The sequence below is a fragment of the Hipposideros armiger genome, unplaced genomic scaffold (genome assembly GCF_001890085.2).
Source record: "Hipposideros armiger isolate ML-2016 unplaced genomic scaffold, ASM189008v1 scaffold_62, whole genome shotgun sequence".
Lineage (NCBI taxonomy): Eukaryota > Metazoa > Chordata > Mammalia > Chiroptera > Hipposideridae > Hipposideros > Hipposideros armiger.
The window spans coordinates 1,489,377-1,509,283 of record NW_017731412.1 but is presented as its reverse complement, the minus strand read 5'-3'; the positions used below and the strand labels follow the sequence as shown (position 1 = coordinate 1,509,283).

General features: G+C 47.9%; 1 protein-coding gene across 1 annotated transcript in view; it reads right to left on the bottom strand.

Moving 5' to 3' along the window:
* The window catches only part of RPH3A (rabphilin 3A), a 101,648-nt gene that overhangs the window by 52,355 nt on the left and 29,386 nt on the right, over positions 1–19,907 (bottom strand). The window contains exons 3-5 of the mRNA XM_019641575.1: positions 15,104–15,192; positions 11,788–11,799; positions 2,253–2,399 (exon numbers count right to left, since the gene is read on the bottom strand). Of these exons, the coding sequence (XP_019497120.1) occupies positions 2,253–2,399; positions 11,788–11,799; positions 15,104–15,174 (230 nt within the window). The 5' untranslated portion in view covers positions 15,175–15,192. The remainder of the gene's footprint in view (positions 1–2,252; positions 2,400–11,787; positions 11,800–15,103; positions 15,193–19,907) is intronic.

Sequence of the window (19,907 nt, the reverse complement as noted above, 5' to 3'; positions counted from 1 at the left end):
ATGGGGGTAAGTGGTAGAGCTGGGATTTGAACCCAGGTCTTTCTGATTCTGCAGCCCTAGTGATTAACTACTGTGCTGTTCCACCATGTCACCAGGTTGGTGGAGGCCATATTGCAAGACATGGAGGACAAGGCAGGAAACCCATCTACCCTGTTCTAGAATGTTCAAGCTAGAATCTTCTCAGTCCACAGAGATCTCCCCAACCCCTTAACGTTACGCCCAGGGTCAGGCCAGCGGCCGTGTTCGTACAACATGAGCAGCACTCATGGCCACAGCTGATTGGACGAGAGATAGCACCTGACACCAGCCAGCCAATCAGTGTGCCTTCCCTGGGAATTTGGACCCTGGACCGCAAGATTCTAAACCCTTCAGCCTCTTGGCCACAGGAGGTGCAGAAGGATATTGGGGGGGCAGCACTGTCTGCTATATTCACTCATTCACTCAACAAATATTTCACTGCACACCTACTATGTACCAGGCCCTGTAGATTCAGTGAACAAAACAGGCAAAAATCTCTACCCTTGGGAATGTTACAATCTAATAGGGAAACATAAACAATAGTCAAAGTGAGTTTGTAAAATATAAAATATGTTAGTTAGTGGTAAGTTCTCTGCGGGAAAGAGGCTGAGAGTTCGTGCTTCCGAGGGTTCATCCTTAACATGCATATTCCTCCTCCTTCCCGCAAGGTTCAGACCCATGGTTGGGTGAGGTGAACACACAGAGGCGCGCGCGCGCACACACACACACACACACACACACACACACACACACACACACAATCAGACACACTCACAGATCTCCAGCTTGGACAACTCCTCACTCCTGATATATCTTTCAAAAGGCAAAATAAAAACTCAACCCTAGAAGCAGGCGCCTTAAGACCTATCGCTTCAGCAACCTCTTGAGGAAGCTGACCCAGGCTGTGGCGGGTCTTTGTCAGTTGTCAACAATACCCCTGATCTCCCCAGCCCGCCCCGAGTAAAATTATCTACAGAGGCTCAAATCAAAAGCACCCACTTCCCACATGTTCATCACACCATTTTCCATCCAACAGCCTCGTTAACCCATAGCTGAGTGTGTGGGTAGGAAGATACACGGGCGCCTCAGTGCCTGAAGCAGTTGGAAGCAGTTGGCAAAGGCTGCCCCTGGGACAAGGGCCTGGGGCGGGGGGCTGGAGGGCGAGGTGGAATCCCAGCCCCCCTCCCACTTCCTATATGAGGATCTGTCTTGAGGGCCCACTCAGTGACCCCCCTGCATCCTGATAGCCAGAGTCTTCACCCATGCCAAGAGCCCCCCTCCATGTTTACCCTCCTCTTCTCTGTCACTCCTCCCATCTTGCTCCCCCCACTCTGATGATCACCCACATTTCCCCCACTCCTCTCTTCTCAAGCCCACCCGCGGTGGCTCCCCCTCTCTCTAGCACTGTTCCTGCTCATAGATGTTTGTCACTCTCTGTCACACCTCCCTCTTATATTCTTTGCTTCTCTCCCATACACATTTTTTCAATGGCTGCCCTCCAAACCTCACCTCTTTCCTTCTTCCAACCATTTATTAAACACGAAGTATTCCAGGGCCGGGGCCAGGAACCGCACCTGCCTCATTTCACTTACTCCTGACGACCGTCCTCTGGATAATTACTGTTCTTGTCCCCGTTCCATGAGTGAGCCAATGAAGGCTCAGAGAGGTGAAGCGATGTGCCCAGAATCCACAACGGGCAAGCGGGGAGCTGAGACGGTCCCCGGTTTTTGGAGTCAGACCCACCAGGTTAACCTGTGCTGCCTCACTGTCATGCTGGGCCCTTCAAGACTGGTTTCTCTGGGTCTCTTCTATCACTCATTTCATATGCGCTCTCTCTCCTCCTTACCCCACCCTCGGCTATATGTTCTGGCATCTACACGGCCAGTGACACGTGCAGCGGCCACTGTGTTCACTCAGACACCCTGGGTTCACGCACACATCTCCAGCCTCCAGTGACAATCCCCCATCTCCCCAACACAAGATCCGCCCTTCCTCCTCCTCTGTCACACACCCCCCAGACAAGGTCCCCAGCCAGCCCCTGGCCCACTCCCTCCTCTGGCCTCTGTTCTCCTCCTCCAGCTCTCCTGCAACAAGGACTCCAGGTCTGCCTGGGTGAGTGGCCTGGCAGGTCACAGATGACAAGCCCCTAAGGCAGCCCCACCTTGCCCCAGCCCAGCCTCCTGGCCCTCATGCCTCAGGGGCTCTCAGGAGAGCAGAGATGTGTCAGGACTCACCCGATTCGCTCCTGCTCCATCTCTTCCATTTTCTCAGCCCGGGCGATCACCCGGTTGATGATTTCCTTCTCCTCATCTGTCAGCTCTTCCTGCTTTCTCTGTCTGTCGGGCTGACCTCCGGCACGGACGGACCAGCCTGCCTGGAGCCTGAAAGGGAATTTGGGAAGGCGTGAGGCTCAAGAGAAAACCCAGCAAGCAGTGTAGAACAGTGGTTAGGCCCTAGGCCTTTAGGCCTTGGAGTCTGGTAAACCCCCCCCCCCCCCCCCCCCCCCGTTCAAATCCTTGCTGGGAAATGCCCTGGCTGGGAGGCTCTGGGCCAAACAATCCTATCTCCCAGAGCCTCAGTTTGCTCATCTGTACAATGGGTTTATCTGACGATGTGCTCAGCCCATGGCAGATACTCCATAAACTGCATTTGCCGGAAGCTCATGGAAACCTGGAGGGTAATGGCGTCCTCAGGAAAAGATCCCTGAACAGTAGACTTCTAAGCTTGAGTGGAAACAGTTCTGGAGGGGTGATCAGAAACCCTGGGTCCCAGGTGGACCCCAGCCCCTGCCTGGCACAAAGATGCTTGGTTTGGGCCACAGAATTTTTTTGTAAATCAATTTAAACCACTTGCCAACAGGTTTATAAAAATCTCTTGATTTCACATAAACATTCAGGTTTCCAGCCTCAAAAACTCCTATAGCATTTTGAGTTCTATCCTGTACTCTTCTTGTTTAAAAAGCAAACACTGACCTAGGACCTACTGGGTGACCACATTACCTCATGTAATCCTCACAACATCCCTATTACATGCCCACATTACTGCATTTAGTTTTCACATCACCCCTACTGTGTGCCCATATTACTTCATTTAGTCCTCACATCATTCCTACTAGGTGCCTGCATTACCTTATTTAATCCTCACATCAGCCCTACTGTGTGCCTGCATTACCTCACTATCCCTCAGATCATCCCTACTATGTGTCCACATCACCTCATTTAATCCTCACAGAGTCCCCACAAGGCAGCGAATGTCATTGTCTATTTACTGGTGAGGAGACTCAGCTGTGGAGAAATCAGGCCACTTGCCCAAAGTCATATGGTTGGGAAGTGGCAGGGTGGGCTTCAGACCTGGGCAGCCTGCACACTTCACCTCCACAACATGGAGAGAACTGAACACCCGCTGGCATAGCCTCGCTGATGGGTCTGCTGGGTGGAGCACTGTGGTCCATGCCAATTGTGATCATCTCCACTAATGCCACGGTCCACGCCCAGGGCACCGAGGGTCATCACCGAGTGGAATGCAGGGTTAAACACCAATAGAAACTCTTGTCCCCATTAAGGAAAAAACCAGTAGCTACGAATCCTCCAGAGCCAGCCCCCATTAGCTGCCAGCGTCTATCACTTCCACCACTCTAATCACGTCAGCAGGCATAAAATTGCCTTTTGACACTCAACGTTGGACATTAAAAGCCCATCTTCCTCCCCTCACCCCTTCTGCCACCCTCCCATCTTAGCTGGTCTGTCCTGAGAGCAGAGTGCGATGGGTTTGAAAGAAGCTGCCTTAGGGCAAGTCCTGTTGGGAGAAAGGGAAGGCGGGTGAAATTCTAGTGGAAACACACCTTGCCTTGAAGCTGGGGGCTCTGGGGGTGAGCAAATGCTAAACACACTCAAATCCCCTGTTAAATACCTCCCAATACCTTCTCAATTACTTAGAATAAAACCCAGAGCTACATAGGGGTGACAGTTACACAACTTTGCGAATACGCTAAATGCCACTGAATTATACACTTAAAAATGGTTAATTTTGTTACGTGAACTTGACCTTAATAAAAATATAACTCAGCCTTCTTGCCCATCTGCAAAGTCCTACCTGATCTGTCCTTAACCTGCCTCCATCCTCATCACCGCCTTATCACTACAGTCCAGCCCGCTGGCCTCCCTGCTCAGCCTTCAACACCAAAACCTTGGTTTTGCCTCAGGGCCTTTGCACTTGCTGTCCCCCTTTCCAGGAACACCTATCCCCCCAGATCTCTCCATAGATGGCTCCTTTTCATCAATTAGGTTTGGGCTTCAAGGTCAACTCCTCAGAGAGGCCCTCCTTGATCTCCCATTGCCCAGGTTCACCAGCTTCTGGATGGCCGCTCCCTGCGGCTGCTGGCCGCTCACGCTGGCTGCTGGCTACACACGGTAGCCCATGGCAACCCACTGCAGCAGGGGCTGCAGCCTACGCTGTCGCTGGCGACTCATGGCAGCCCAGCTCCAGGTTGAGCTGTTGTTCAGCATCTTAGCTGTGGAGGGCAGTGTCANAGCTGTGGAGGGCAGTGTCACTGGCCCTCATATGTGGGATCCGAACCGGGGCCCTCTGGTGTCTCAAGCCAGCTCTTAACCAACGCGCCACTTGGCCGGCCCCGAAATTATCTTTTTAAAGAGTTTGTTGTTCACCTGTTTATTGCCAGCTGCCATATTATGTCATGTCACCCAAACATCACACAGGCGGAGAGGCCCATATAGAGAGGAACTGAGGTCCCCAGCCAAAAGCCAGCACCACCTTGCCAGCTATGTTAAATGGATCCTCTGGCTCCCATTGAGCCGTCAGATGACTGCAGCCCCAGCTGACATAGGACTACGGCTGCATGAGGAGCCCTGTGCCAGAACCACCCAGCCAAGCCACTCTCAGTCCCTACCAACAGAGACTGTGAGGCATAATAATTGGTTTCTGTGGCTTTAAGCCACTAGGTTCAAGGTGATCTGTTCTGCAGCATTAGATAACTGAAAAAAACCAGCCCAGCTGGAGGATAGAGATACGGTGGCACAAACCCCCAACTTCAGTGTCTGTGTATATTTTCTGTGCTGCGTAACAAATTATCACAAACTTAGGGGCTTAAAACAACACACATGTATTATCTCACAGTTTACATGTCAGGAACCTGGGCACAGCTTAGCTGGGTCCTCTGCTCAGTGTCTCACAAGGCTGCCAGCAATCAGATGTTGGCTGGGCTGCATTCTCATCTGGGGGCATGACTGGGGAAGGGTCCACCTCCAGGCAGATTTGGGGTTGTTGGCAGAATTCACTTCTGTGCAGTGGGTGGCTGAGGGCCCCAGATTTTTGTTAGCTGTTGGCAAGAGGCCACCCCTAGGTTCTGGAGTCAGATTCTAATTCCTAACCAAGAGGACCTCTCCAATGTCATCCTGTGGGCTGCTTTCTTTAACAAATTTGCAAGGCGAATCTCTAGCTCCTGTCAACTGAAACAGTCTTATATGAGGTCACAGTTGTTGTGAACTCATCCTAGAAAAAGTGTTGCATACCTCATTGCTGAATATCACTATGTTCACCTTCGAAGTACTCCCCTTGGGAAGCTATGCACCGATGCCAGCGCCTAGTCCACTCTTCAAAGCAATTTTGGAACTCTTTTTCTAGAATGCCCATCAGAGCTGTTGTCGTACTACCCTTGATGTCCTGAATGGCATCAAAATGAATTCCTTTCAATATTTCCTTTATCTTTGGGTAAAGAAAGAACTCATTGGGGGCCAGATCAGGTGAGTAGGGCGGGTGTTCTGATACAGTGATTTGCTTACTGACTAAAAACTCCTGCATGGACAGTGCCGTGTGAGCTGGTGCATTGTCATGATGCAAGAGCCATGAATTGTTGGCGAAAAGTTCAGGTCATCTAACATTTTCACGTAGCCTTTTCCACACTTCCAAATAGTAAGCTTGGTTAACTGTTTGTCCAGTTGGTAAAAATTCATAAGGAATAATCCCTCTGATATCAAAAAGGTTAACAATATTGTTGCAACAAGTTTGCAGACTTAATTGTCAGACCTTGTATGACATCATGTCATCACAAGGGTGACATCCCAACCCCTTTGCCATATTCTATAGGTTTGAAACATCCCAGGTCCCACCCACACTCAAGTCGAGGGGGTTATACAAAGGCCTGAACCCCAGGAGGTGGGGACCACTGGGGGATCTCCTGAAAGTCTGCCTGCCACAGCCTCCCTAGCAGGGGTCCTTCCAGGCTTGCTTGATGCGCTCCGCGATGGAGACCCCACTCTCACATGAGTCTGTGCCAATCTGCTGGAAAGATTTTCCTTACCGTGTGTTACTGTGCATCTCTCAGCTTGATGCGTCTTCCCATTATTTTTAAAGGGTACATTGGACTTCTGGGTCATGAAGACCACCCATCCTTCCCAAAGAGCCTTAGTCATAACCTAATGCAGGTCTCCCCAGATTACCATGGACATGGATGTCTCACTGCCCTCAGTCTTCCTTCCTTCATCCCCACTTTCCTTCCTTCATTCTCTTCTGATCCCCCTCCATTTACTTCCTGCCTTTACAATGCAGTTCAGTGATCAAAACAGAACACAGGTGAGATGCTGGGCCTCGTACCCAGCGGAGACTGCTCCAAGGGCACACTCCTGCAGCTCAGTCTGGTCCCGGGCACCGTCAGCCATGGGCCAGATCTGCAGCCAATGCTTCTCACCTCACCACACAGCTCGCTGGGGTCAGTGTATGCAGGAGACAGATGCTACTGGCCATGAATGGCTCCAGGAACGTAAGTGGGATGGGGGCTCCCCCGAGGGCCCACCAGGATAATTGCCTCCATCTGCAGACGAGCAGAAGGCCTGCTGGAGGCTGCTGGCATCCCTCCAAACCCTTCCCCCATCCTCTGCTCCAAAACCGCGCAGTTGACAAACAGCTCATCCAGTGTTTGCAAATGTCTCCGGTTGGTCTCAGTGGGGACTCGCAAACCTCCTGTGGATTTTCATGTTTTAATTTCCAAAGACCAGCAGAGGGAAATGAGGTGATTTTCCAAACCAAAGCCTTTGCTCTCAAGAGAGAAATTGGGCCTGTCTGGGCATCCCCTAGGCTGGGGGGCACTGTGAGCATGGGAACCTCAAGAATGCTCCTGTGACAAGATGGTGGCTTCTTTGTCAAGAGCCCCTGGAAACAGGATTCCAACTCCATGTCCTTAAGGCCAGGGTCCAGTGTTGGGATCTTGCTGAAGACCAAGGCTGGAGACCAAAGTATTGCTTCCACAGACAAGTTTCTCAGAGCATTGTATCCAATCCAGTAAATATCCAGAGGGCCTACTGTGTGCCGGCTTGAGCCCTCCTTACCTGGCAGAGTTCAGGACTGGAATCCTAGACCTGCCACTTATTAATGGTGCATACGGGCTCTGCACTGCTCTGAATGTCAGTGTCTAGATCTGTTAAGTGAGAATGATTTTATGTCTGTTTCCTGCTGGGACCCTTAGAAGCCACATGAGCAGAAGCCACTGGCTTACTGGCTGTGATGGGTCAGAGCAAAAAGGGTTGGCCGGTCTCTACTCTTGGTCACACACTTAGGACAATGGAGAAATATTGACGGGTAACTGCCTCCTAAAATTATCTAAGCCATGGTTTTCAAACTGTGCTCTGCAGTTCCCTAGGGGATCTCAAAGTGCTGCGGGGGTGGGGGAGGGGGAGGGTTGGCTATAGATGGACAGAGTGGGCAGGGAACCAGATCCCCCCTCCTCTCGTCGGCCAGGTGGCAATGCTGAGCTCCGAACACTAGCAAAGCAAGGATACCAGTAAAGAAAATCAAGAGAAAAACATATGAAGGATTTAATATTTGAAATTCAATAAATGCATGAAATGTGGTTTATTGTATTGATGACTTCAATACTTCACCCTCCTAAGTATCTGTGCCCTTTGCCAGGTGAATTTGAAACTGCCCCCACCAAAGAGTCAGAATCTATTTCCCTACCCCCTGAATCCTGCCTGGACTTAGGAGGTCTAACAATTAACTTTGCAAACTTGTTGCAATGATGTTGCTAACCTTTTTTGATATCAGAGGGATTATTCATTATGAATTTGTACCAACTGAACAGTTAGCCAAGTTTACTACTTCGAAGTGCTGAAAAGGCTGTGTGAAAAGTTAGAGGACCTGAACTTTTCACCAACAATTCATGGCTCTTGCATCACGACAATGCACCAACTCACACGGCACTGTGAAGGAGTTTTTAGCCAGTAAACAAATAATTGTATTGGAACATCTCCCCTACTCACCTGATCTGGCCCCCAGTGACTTCTTTCTTTACCTGAAGATAAAGGAAATATTGAAAAGAAGACATTTTGATGACATTCAGGACTTCAAGGGTAATACGATGACAGCTCTGATGGCCATTCCAGGAAAAGAGTTCCAAAATTGCTTTGAAGGATGGACTAGGCGCTGGGGTCAGTGCATAGCTTCCCAAGGGGAGTTCTTCGAAGGTGACCATAGTGATATTCAGCAATGGGGTATGTAGCACTTTTTCTAGGATGAGTTCGGGGACTTAGTTGTCAGAACTCGTATGACTTGTTTTGGTCAGTAAAATGCAGGACAATGACCTTGTGCCAGTCCCAAAGTGAAGCCTGCAAAGGCCTTGTGTGTTTCTGCTTACTCTCTTACACGTCTGCCATGACCGTGACCACAAGCCCAGGACAGCATGTTGGAGGATAAGAGACATATAGATCAGAGCTGAGTCACTCCAGTCACAGCCATCCGAGATCAGCCAACCCCTGGGCTGCACGAGCGAGCCCAGCCAAGGTCATCAGAGCTAATAGCTGAGCGCAGATCCCTGAGAATAAGTAATCGTTCCATGCCACTGCATTTTAAGATGGTTTGTTACACAGCAAAAACTAGCTGATACAGTATCCACTATGGCAACAACGAGAAAATGTGAAGCTGGTTGGACTCACTACATTTCCTGTACAGTTTGGTGTTATTTTCAATTACAGTTGCATAAAGTTCACCATTGATGTGTTTAATGCTTTCGGTGGCTAACGGTCTTTCTCCAGCTCTCCTCTTATCTGTCTTATATATTTAGCTTCTGAATAAAATGTGATTCAAAGAAAGAGTTTTGCTGCTCACAAAAAGTCTAACTATCACTGCAATTGACCTGCTTTTTTTCCAGATGACTGCCGCTCAGAAGAGGGAAGGGAATTGCCAAGGAATATGTGCAGAGTGAGTATAGTCAGAGGCTCGAGAAATAGCCTTCTGCACATGCTTGATCTGCTACCTGAATCTACCTGCTCAGGTGCATCTAGAAAGGGTCAGAAGGGACCCTCCCACCAAAAGCAGCACCCTAATACGAAAGGAATTAGTCCTGACTCCAGGTGAAAGCCCCTCACAGATGTTTCTCCCCCTAAAATACTGCAAAGGGCAGACTCCCACCTCCTTTCTGCCTCCCACCTTAATTCTTCATTTCATGCACACAATGGTCACGTAATAAACACCCAGCAGATGTCTCTATTAATAAATTATAACTCCCAAAAGGAGTGGGATGATGGAAGTGCTGTCGGGGTGCTGAGGCTCTGAAGCATTACACAGCGGTGCTGTGCAGAAAATTAATCCCTTTTCTTGCCTTTCTTCTTCTTGTCCCTCTCTTCCCCCAGGATGCCGACATAGACAGGTGTCAGCAGGAAGTCGCTTTACAGCCCAGTGAATGAGATTTTAATGAATCCTGAAGGAAAGGATAAGGACAGAGGGGCAGCCATACCACAGAATGGTTTTACACGTGCCCTGCTGGTAGAAAGACTCCTTCGGATGCAATTTGCCCAGACCGGACTAAAATGGGTGCAGAGGGATGCTGTGGTCCCCCCCCCTTCAGAATGCTGAGGGAATCTCAGGCTCCTTCTACTCTTTTAAGCCAGACCGAGTTCCAGTCAACTCTTCTAAACTTCCATTCGCTCTCTCATAGTTGGACTTCGCACATGCTGTTCCCCTACTTGGAACTCTGTCTCTTCTTCATCTTCATGCTCCGCCTTCCTCTGGTCTCATCTCACACTTCGCTTCTCCCATCACGACCCCAAAGTCCGGCCGAGGTGGCCTTCCTGTGCTTTCTCGGCCCACTGTGACTCTGCCAGCACAGCTCCTTGCACACTGGAGTGCGTTTGATGGTGGCTGGCTGTTTGTTTGTGGGCCCCTCTAGACACACACTGCTACTTTGTCCATCCCTGCCTGCCTGGTGTTTAAGACAGTGCTTGATACACAGTAGACACTTGGTGAATGCGTGTTAATGAGAGAAGGGAAGACGGAGGCAACGAAGGAGGGAAGGAGAACGGTGGGAAGGAAGATGGACACACACTCGACCTTCAACTTTCCGTATTCAGGAAGCCTCTATGAGCCTTGGGATTCTCGGGAGTTGTGAACTTCTCCCTTGTCATGTTCATATTTATAACCCGACAGCATCTCAGCATCTCTTCCTGGCATGTCTGAATAACATCGTCATAGAAAGTAGGTCTAGTCTGGCCAGAGAGCTAACCAGCCAACAGCAGAAATCGTGGAACTTTCCAATGGCCTTGAACAGTCAACTGGTCCAAAGCTCCCACTGGACAGAGGGAGAAAGTGAGACTCGGAGCCAGGAAAAAAAATTCCTGGGGTCACCTAGTTAAGTGTTTCTCGGTGTTAAGAACATGATTAGAGGATTCTGGGCCTGATGATGAGGTCATTTGAGTCCAAAAACCTGAACAAGTTATGCAAGTGTTTTATACACACACACACACACACACACACACACACACAATGTATATATAGGAGGTGTGTATATGTATGTACTACACACACGCACACGCACACGTAAGGAAGGTTGAGATTCACATCTTCCTCTGGCTTAGCCCAGTGCTTTACAGTTTACAAAGCTTTCCTCTGCATCTCATTTAATCGTACCACCAGCTGGTGAGGAGGAAAAGGCAGGGTTATCACACCCATTTTACAAAGGAGATAGCCAGAACTCAAGGAGGTGAGGGGCAGTGCCTACGGCCACACTGACACTGAGTACCAGGGCAGGAGGCAGGCTGGGTCCTCTGACGCCAGGCCCCGGGCTCTTGGTGGCTCTGGGATAATGTCCCCATCGCGAGGAGGGTAAAGACGACTTTCCATGGCTTCGGAATGCACACACACAACCAAAGCCTGGTCTGTTTTGCAGCCCGACTGTTCGTTGATTGGACCCAGCATCCAATCTGTCATGCATATTTAGGAAATGAATCCAATTTAAAACGCAAAAGTTGTGAGCAAAGATAGGACCTCTGAGCCAAAGGCATTTCACTGGGAAATCAGGTTGACCTCCCGTGAGGTGACAGAGACCATATGTAGGAGCACGTAACTTCCCCCAAGCCCTGTTCTGTTCATCGTCTTTTATTAACAGTAGCAGTTCTTTGAGTTAGCATTTTCTTTACCTACGAACAGTGTCCCCAGGCAAACTGCTACAGAAACAGGGGCACAGAGTAGTCAGTAAACTTGTTGAAACCGCACGTTACTAATAAGAATGAAATTGAGGGCTCTCCTAAGGAACACTGCCCATCCTTTTATCAAGATATTATTTGAAATTTTGTCTTTTTTTTTTCTTTAAAGGGATGTGTGTTTTCTTAATAACTTACGTTTTGTTGTTGTTGTTGTTGTTTTTAGGTTTGTCAAATTTGCTAGTTCCTCTTTTTAACCATCTCTTTTTAGGGGCAAAAACCACTTTGGTCAGAAGAGAGGTACAATTCAGTGGGTAGAAAAACAAAAGTACCATAAAATACTCACTGTTCTTTATCACTGAAGGAAGGCAAAGAAAGGAGAGAAAGAAAGACGAGAGTTAGGAAAGAAATCTCATAACAATACCAACAGCGTCTGGAGGCAAAACCATGCCGTTTAAATGGCGATGACCTACTTTCCATTGTTTTTCTCTTAGTCATTATCGTCTTATTTCTAACACAAGACAACGGCAATGGGGGCTTGTAAAACCCACAGCTCTGATTAAAATGACCAAATCAGTTCAGCTTATTCATGAAGCGAGCCGATCATTTGTGTATTGGGCACTAAAGAGGAGTCACTTCATGACGACCTGGCCAGCATCGCTCTTGGTTTCTGTTGGTTGAAATACTGGGGCTTAAGGAATACTTTGAGGAGGAGGAAGAGCCCTGAGCAGTAATTGGATCATCCGAAAGTAGAACTCGCAGTGCCCCAGTTTTGGAAAGCAAGACTCCATTCTAGAAAGGAGGCCTTTCTAGATGGCATCTCCATTTACTAGGTGGGCAACCACAGGCACGTCATGTCCTCTCTCCATGCCTCAGTTTCCACCCTCTGGCTTGAAGACTTGGAAGCTGTAGAGAAGCATCGAGTTTCCAGCATTGCTCTCCAGGCAAGAGCTGAGCCACCGCCCTACCCATGCAAGAAACAGATGTCCTCGCCTCTTTCCAACACCGTCGTTAGATTCAAGGAGGCTGAGAGAGGAAGGCATTCGAAAATCACAAAAGCAGTAAGTGTATCTAGCTAGCCAGTAGTTAATTAAGATTAGATTTCTTAATTTACTGGAGAGAGACATTAGAAGTGCCTGCATTAGCACATCGCCACTGCAGCAGGATAGATGGCATGTGTGATGACTATAACACAGCCATTAGCATTTATTGGAAAATAATTTTAATATCTGAAGAAAATGCAGCAGCAATCAAGCCAGCCAGATGCATTCATAACGCCAACACGTTTCGTAGGGGCCCAGGAGCACTTTAATGAAATTGCGCCCAGGCTGTTTGAGTAATTCTAATTTAATTGTAAAGCAAATTGTTTGGCTTTGTAGTGACTTTCGTAAACTCTGATGGATGGGATTTTAATTAACTGACATTTCTAAAACAAAATAAATATTTTATCCCATCCACCCTTCAGGCAACTGTTTATCTTCCAAAGACACACTTTTTGACGGAGGGACTATTTTCTGCAAAATAAGTTTGGCTCCAACAGGACATCACAGGAAGGGCTTGGGGGAGGAGGAGTTTCCTTTCCAAAAGGAAACCAATAGAGTTCACGAGCATCTTCAAAGCTTTAAGACTCATAGAACTGGAGGAGGTTTTAGGTACAAGGAGTAAAGAGACAGGAGCTGTTGCTTCACAGAATATGGGTGGACTAACTCTTCAGAAAGACCCTTCACCAATACATAACCAGATCGGAGGTAAGTTAGAGCAAAGCTCTTTCCATGCAGTTCTGGGATTAAAAAGTAAGGGAATTCTTCAGTCTCCCCTTTCAAAATAAATCGACAAAATACATTTCATCAAAATTGAAAAAAAACCAAAACTTTTCCTCTCTGAAAGACTCTGTTATATATATATATATATATATATATATATATATATATATATATATATATATATATATATATAAAGCAAGGCATGGACTGAGAGGAAATATTTGCAAAATGGCATATTCAATAAAGGACTTTTATCCACAACCTATGAAAGCAACTCTTGTAAATCTTAATAAGAAGAGGATACATGACCTGATTTAAGAATGGACAAAAGCTCTGAACACATACTTAAACGAAGAGGTTGTATACTCCAAGTTATATAAGAAGATATGCAACATCCTTAGTCATTAGGGAAATGCAAATTAAAACCACAAAGAAATACCATTATCACACTAGAATGGTTAAAATTAAAAAGACTGACCATATCAAGTGCTGGAGATGAGAGAGAGAGCTGGAATTCTCATATACTTCCAGTGGAAATTTAAAGTGGTACAACCAATTTGGAAAACGGTTTGGCAGTTTCTTAAAAAGTTAAACATACACAAACATACCATATGACCTAGGCATTCTACTCCGAGGTATTTACCCAAGAGAAATGAAAGCATATGACTATACAGAGTTGTATTTGTACTAGCCCCAAACTGGAAGCAACCCAAATGTCTGTCCATCAGTAGATGAACGGATAAACACATTGTGGTATCCATATAATTAAATACTACTTAGCAATAAAAAGGAACACAATATTGGTATGCAAAACCATCTGGATGGATCGTGGAATAATTATTCTGCATGAAAGAAGAGACACATCTCTCCCCGCAGAAAAGAAGAACACACTGCATGACTCCATGTATATAAAATTCTACAAAATGCAAACTAATTTATAGATACAGAAAGAAGATTAGTGGTTACCTAGGGATGGGCGGGGAAAGCGAGGGGCAGGAAAAGACGACGACAAAGGGGCATGAGTATGTATACCCAGGGTGCCAAAAAATGTATACAAGCAGACACTTTGGTCAACATTGCTCAAGCAGTAGTTCGCCGTCATCGGAAGTGTCTGGACGCTGATGGGAACCACTCTGAGCACCTCTTGTAATCGCAGAAGTCAAACATGACTTGTATTCATCTTTTATTATTGGTATATATTGAGTAGTACAGTTTTAACAGTTTTTTCCTTTCTTAAAATGTGTATACATGTTTTGGCACCCTATGGATGTGTCTCTTCTTTCATGCAGAATAATTATTTCACGATCCATCCAGATTGTTTTGCATACCAATATTGTGTTCCTTTTTATTGCTAAATAGTACTTAATTATATGAATATCACAATGTGTTTATCCGTTCATCTATGGATGGACAGACATTTGGGTGGTTTCCAGTTTTGGGGTAGTACACATACAACTCTGTATAGTCATATGCTTTCATTTCTCTTGGGTAAATACCTCAGAGTAGAATGTCTAGGTGACATGGTAGGTGTATGTTCAGCTTTTTAAGAAACTGCCAAACCGTTTTCCAAATTGGTTGTACCACTTTAAATTTCCACTAGACGTGTATGAGAATTCCAACTCTTTCCCTCATCACCAGTGTTTGATATGGTCCCACACACACATACATATACATATATATATATATATATATATACACACACACACACACACACACACACACACACACACATATATATATGTGTGTGTGTGTGTGTGTGTGTTTTAAATATTAAATATTATCCTCCACCCCAGGAAATTCTAGTTCTTTCCTTCTTATTCCTTTCCTCCTTTGGGTGTAGAACTCTCCAGACCTCACTGACCAAAAACAAGCCACTCCCGGGAAAACCCAGTGACTTACTTTGATTGAAGGGGTCGGTCACTGGGACACATCCAACGACTGGAGCTGTTGCTGAACACGGTATCAGTCATGGCAGAAGTCACGCGCTCCTGGAAAACAAGCCCGATAGACTGTCACCAAATTATTCAGCCAGTCCTTATCTGTCAAGTCCTGACTCTATGCCAAGCCCTCTGGGGGCCACAGAGAAGAAACAGGACTTCGCTTAGCTTCTCCACTTTCCAGGTGGGGAACCTCAGGCCCCCACAGGGAAATTTCCTGCTGGAGGTCCCAGCTCCCTGCTGGCAGAAACAGACCAGAGCTGAGAACTCACATTCCTCTCATTCACCAACTCAAGACCACATATCCAGCAAGGCAGGGCCCACAGTTCCCAGTGGGTCCTGATTTCCCCCGAGGGTCTTGTTACAACATGGCCTTGTTTTCTGGGAAGCTGAACAGGCGAGAAGTTGGGACGGGAATAGGGAAAGAAACTGTAGGATTATTAAATCTTTGGGTGGGTGGAGCTGGAGACGGACTGATGGTTGAACACGTGGGAGGGAAACCCCTTATATAGAAGCCATTTTGCCTGCTTCCATGTGATTAACATGATCTTCCCGGGTTAATATGACCATTTCATTGTTTCCACGTGGAAAACAGAAAGAAAGGAGAGATGGCTCCTGTTATGAAGGAAATCTGCTGAAAAAAACCTTAAGGTCTCATTATTGCCTGTGCTAAGAGCTGCCCTGAGGCCCCCAGCTCCCGCTGGGTGCCTAGGGCCTCAGTCCCTGGTAATGAGCTTCCTGGCTGGCCCCATGGTCTGGACTTCGGAACGTTCATTTGAAAGGCTCACCCTCCTGCTTTGTGGCGGAGATGAAACACAGCCCTTGGAGGACCCCGGAGGGCAGGGAACGCTGGGGCAATGGATGTACGGTCCCCTCCCAGGAACTCTGATTTCCAAATTCTGTAGCCCTCGAGGCAGAACCTGGCCTGCGGCCCGCTCCTGCATTCAGTCATACACACCAGGAGCTCAGTTCCTATTAAAATTCTACCTGCAAAGCCCAAACTCACTGGCTGACCACCCATGGAAGCCACCCAGCTCCATCGCTCTAGGCCAGAAGCCACCCTGGACAGCACTGGTTATTCCAGCTTGGCCATCCAGGGCTCTCAGAGCACTTAACATCCCAGGATTAGACTCTTAGCTCCCGTCAACCGGGCCTGGGTGGGGAGATGGGACTGCCTGAGCAATCAGGGCATTTGAACAACTGGAGGAACAGCCGCAGAGAAAGGAGGTCACATGTCCATAGGCAGATCTGGGCTGGGGGTGGAGATGCAGGATGGGGTAGGGGGGGAGTGCATCGCAGACACTGTTGATGCTCTTTACAAGTGGTGTGTCCACCCCCAGCCTCCAGAAATTTTAGCAACGAGGGGCTTGCAGCAGCACCATTTTCCTGAGACTTGCCCCGGGCCCACAAGAACAGCTGCCTGGCCCAGAGGTACCTAGGAGGCTACACCCACCCCCTGGGAGCAGCCCAAAGCCAATGACGGACAGGGGGAGAGTATGAAAGCGCAGCCTCCTTGTCTCAAGGTGGATGGCTCTGTGGCGCCAGCACACTCCAGAGAGGCCAGACTCCAGCAGCAGCCACATCCGAGCCCAGTGTCCTCCACTGCCCTGTCCTGAGCCCATCACTAGCACAAGAAACCCCATCTCCGGTTCTGCTCCTAGAGAACTAGACCTCACATGCAAGTAGAAAGGAGAATCTTAGGGAAGTAGGGTTCTTATCCCTGAACTCATTACGCCACCCTAAGCAAGCCACCTAAGTATTGCCCCGTCTTACAAAGGGTGATCCTAAGATGTTCTCCCACCTGCCTGCAGATGACACTCCGTGAGGTCCAACCAAGATCTCAGGCGTGAGGGTGAGTTAACAGAAATGGAGAAAGTCCACCGGTGAGCCTCTGACATTTCCAGATCACCCCCCAGTTTCCCACTGCCCATCACAGAGAGAGCATCCCCATAATGAAGAGGAGGCCCGAGACCTCAGGGAGGACCAGGAGAGGGAAACCAACTAACGATACCAGTAGAGATGTGTGTGTCAGGTAAATAGAGGATTCCAGCCCTGGGATCACTGCAGAGTCACTGAGCTGATGAGCCTAAACGCCTACCACCGTCACTCACACACACACAAACACTTATAGAATGGTAATTCCCTTTTCCTACTTCTCCTAGGTGACAGTTAATCCCACAGTAGATGATTAACATTTCTTAAGCACCTACGATGTGCCAAATTCCATACCTTCATTATTTATTTTAATCCTTACAATCCTATTCATAGGTAGGTCGTATAATCTTCCTTTAAAGGTGAGAAAGCTGAGGCTCAGAGTGGTTAAGCCACCTGCTCGAAATCACACAGCTACCAAGTATCAGAGTTGGGATTCGAACTCTGCCTCCACAGCCCAGGTGCTGCCACTCACTGCTGTGTTCACACCGGTAGCACATTCCTCCCTGGGCTTTAGATTGTTTGATGAGCGTCTGGGGGATTGGTGACTGTACAGTCCTGGTCCTCTGGCCCCTGGCTGCATTCCCACCTCTCAGCCTCAGAAACAAACAGAGATCCGCCCACTCAGACATCTGCCTGGAGACGCTGAGGGATCACACGCTGCAGCTCGGTCAGGGCCAAGGCCATGGCTGAAGTCCAGTTCTGCAGTGACAACTTTATAAAATAACTGTCTCCTCTGGAACTCAGAGGCGCCAGCTCTTTTTCTCAGGTGCCGGCTCCCCCACCATCCTGGTGCAAACTTCAAGGAACCGTCTACTCTCGGTAACAAAAGCAATGACAGGGAAAACTGACGATTCCAATACCAAGGGCGAGCTGCATGCTAAGTGCCTTTTGTTTTATCTCATTCAATCCTCAGAAATCGCCTTATGAGGCAGGCATTCTTCTTATCCCATTTTACAGATGAGTAATGGAGTCACGGAGAGTCTAAGTGGGCTTCCCAAAGTCCTGCTCAAAGTCTTTCAAGGAAGTCATCTAAATGCCTAATAAGCACTTGCGAGAGAAATGGCGGTGCCTCCATATGGTGGAGTACTATGCAGCCATGAAGAATAATGAGATTCTTTATGACAGGTACGGATTGATCGCCAAGATACATTCTCTGGTGAAAAGATCAAGGTGTACGACAATGTTCTAGAACAACACTATTTGCACGAGAGAAAGCAGTATATGTGCATGGGATTCTTGGTTGTACAGGCATAAAATGTTTCTGCAGAGAACATATAAGAAACGGATAACATCGCTTGCCTCTGGGGAGGGGAACTGGAGAGCTGAGATGCGGAGATTTTTCATAATGTACCCATTTGTATTTGCAACCATGTGACTATGTTAGCTATTCAAAAACAAATGAACGTTTGTTTTTAAAAAATCTAATTGAAAAATAATAAAGTGCTTCAATGGCTGCCTATGGCACATAAGATATAAGAGCCTCTCTGGGACCTCAGAGAACTGCCATGAGCCTCTGCCTGCTACTCTCCCCGGGTCTGACCACGTTCCAGTCACACTGGCCTTTCCAGCCACCAGACTTTGCTTCTGCTGTTCTCTCTGCCTCTGACAGCATCTTCCTCCTACTATCACATGAATGGTTCCTTCACATGCTCTGCTACTCTCTGCCCAAATGTCACCTCTTTCAGGGAGCCTTCCATGACTACACTCTCTAGGTCACCTCCTTTCATCCCCTTACTTACTCTCACTGCATCCTGTCCGTTTCTTTTACATTTATCATGATGTGTCATTATTATTACTTTTTATATATTTGCTATTGGTCTCTTCCCCTGTTTTTTAAGATCCATAAGAACACGACCCAGGGCCTGCATCGGTTCAGCAGCTGCCGCTCCTGTGCACGTCAGGCCAGCTTCATGGGCCTGAGACCTATGCAGTCACACAGCACCCATGCACGGGAGGACCCTGCACCTGGTTTGATGCTCTGCTGGCATCGTCTTGAAATTCTTAATAATTTTTGGCCGAGGAGCCCTGCATGTCCCCTGTGTAGCCAGTCCTGAGTATGCTGTATAGTAGATGCTCAGTGAATCTTCACGTAAGTCACAGAGCCCAGTGAGAGCAGCGGAGGCTCAATAAATCCGCATATAAGTGGCAGAGCCACGCTTTGTTCCAGCCTTGCCCACCCTGAAAAGTCCGATGCAGGAACCTCCCACCCCGTTTTCATTTTGTTCTGCCTACATCTCCCCGGCTCCTTTAGTGCTGTTTGGTAAGGAATGGCACCTCCATTCCCCAGAATCTCAGATGGTTTTAGTTGAGCTGAAAAAAACAACTCTTAAAACACACTTAGCTTCAGAGCCCCAGCAGGTGCCTAAGTGTGACATAGCGGGACTGGGCTGGCTGCGGGGCTGGGCTGGCCGGGGATTTAGCTGGCCCTTCAGGGCACTGCAGGGAACTGGGGAGAGCTGCAGCTGTCTGCGTGGAGTTCAATGCCACAGTCGGCCTCCCAGCCTCCCAGTCTTGGAATTAAACCAGATGCTTCACAGCAGAGCCTGCAGCTTGGACGCTGCCCAGGCAGTTCGATCCCTCTGTCTCTTTTCCTGCCCCTCCCCTCTTCCCTTGCGTCCAGCCCATCACTGGTCAATTAGGAATCTGGGAAAACTCACTCAGACTATCTGATGGAGTGGGGAATGCAATTTACACAAAGGGCCTCAAACGGGGTGAAGCAGGGGTCCAGGAATGGGATCCAGGCTGAAAATATGTTTTGCTTGGCCCATGCAGCATTTTTTAAAAAGTAAAAAAGCAAGCCAATACTTTTTTTTTTTAAAGCACAGGATTTA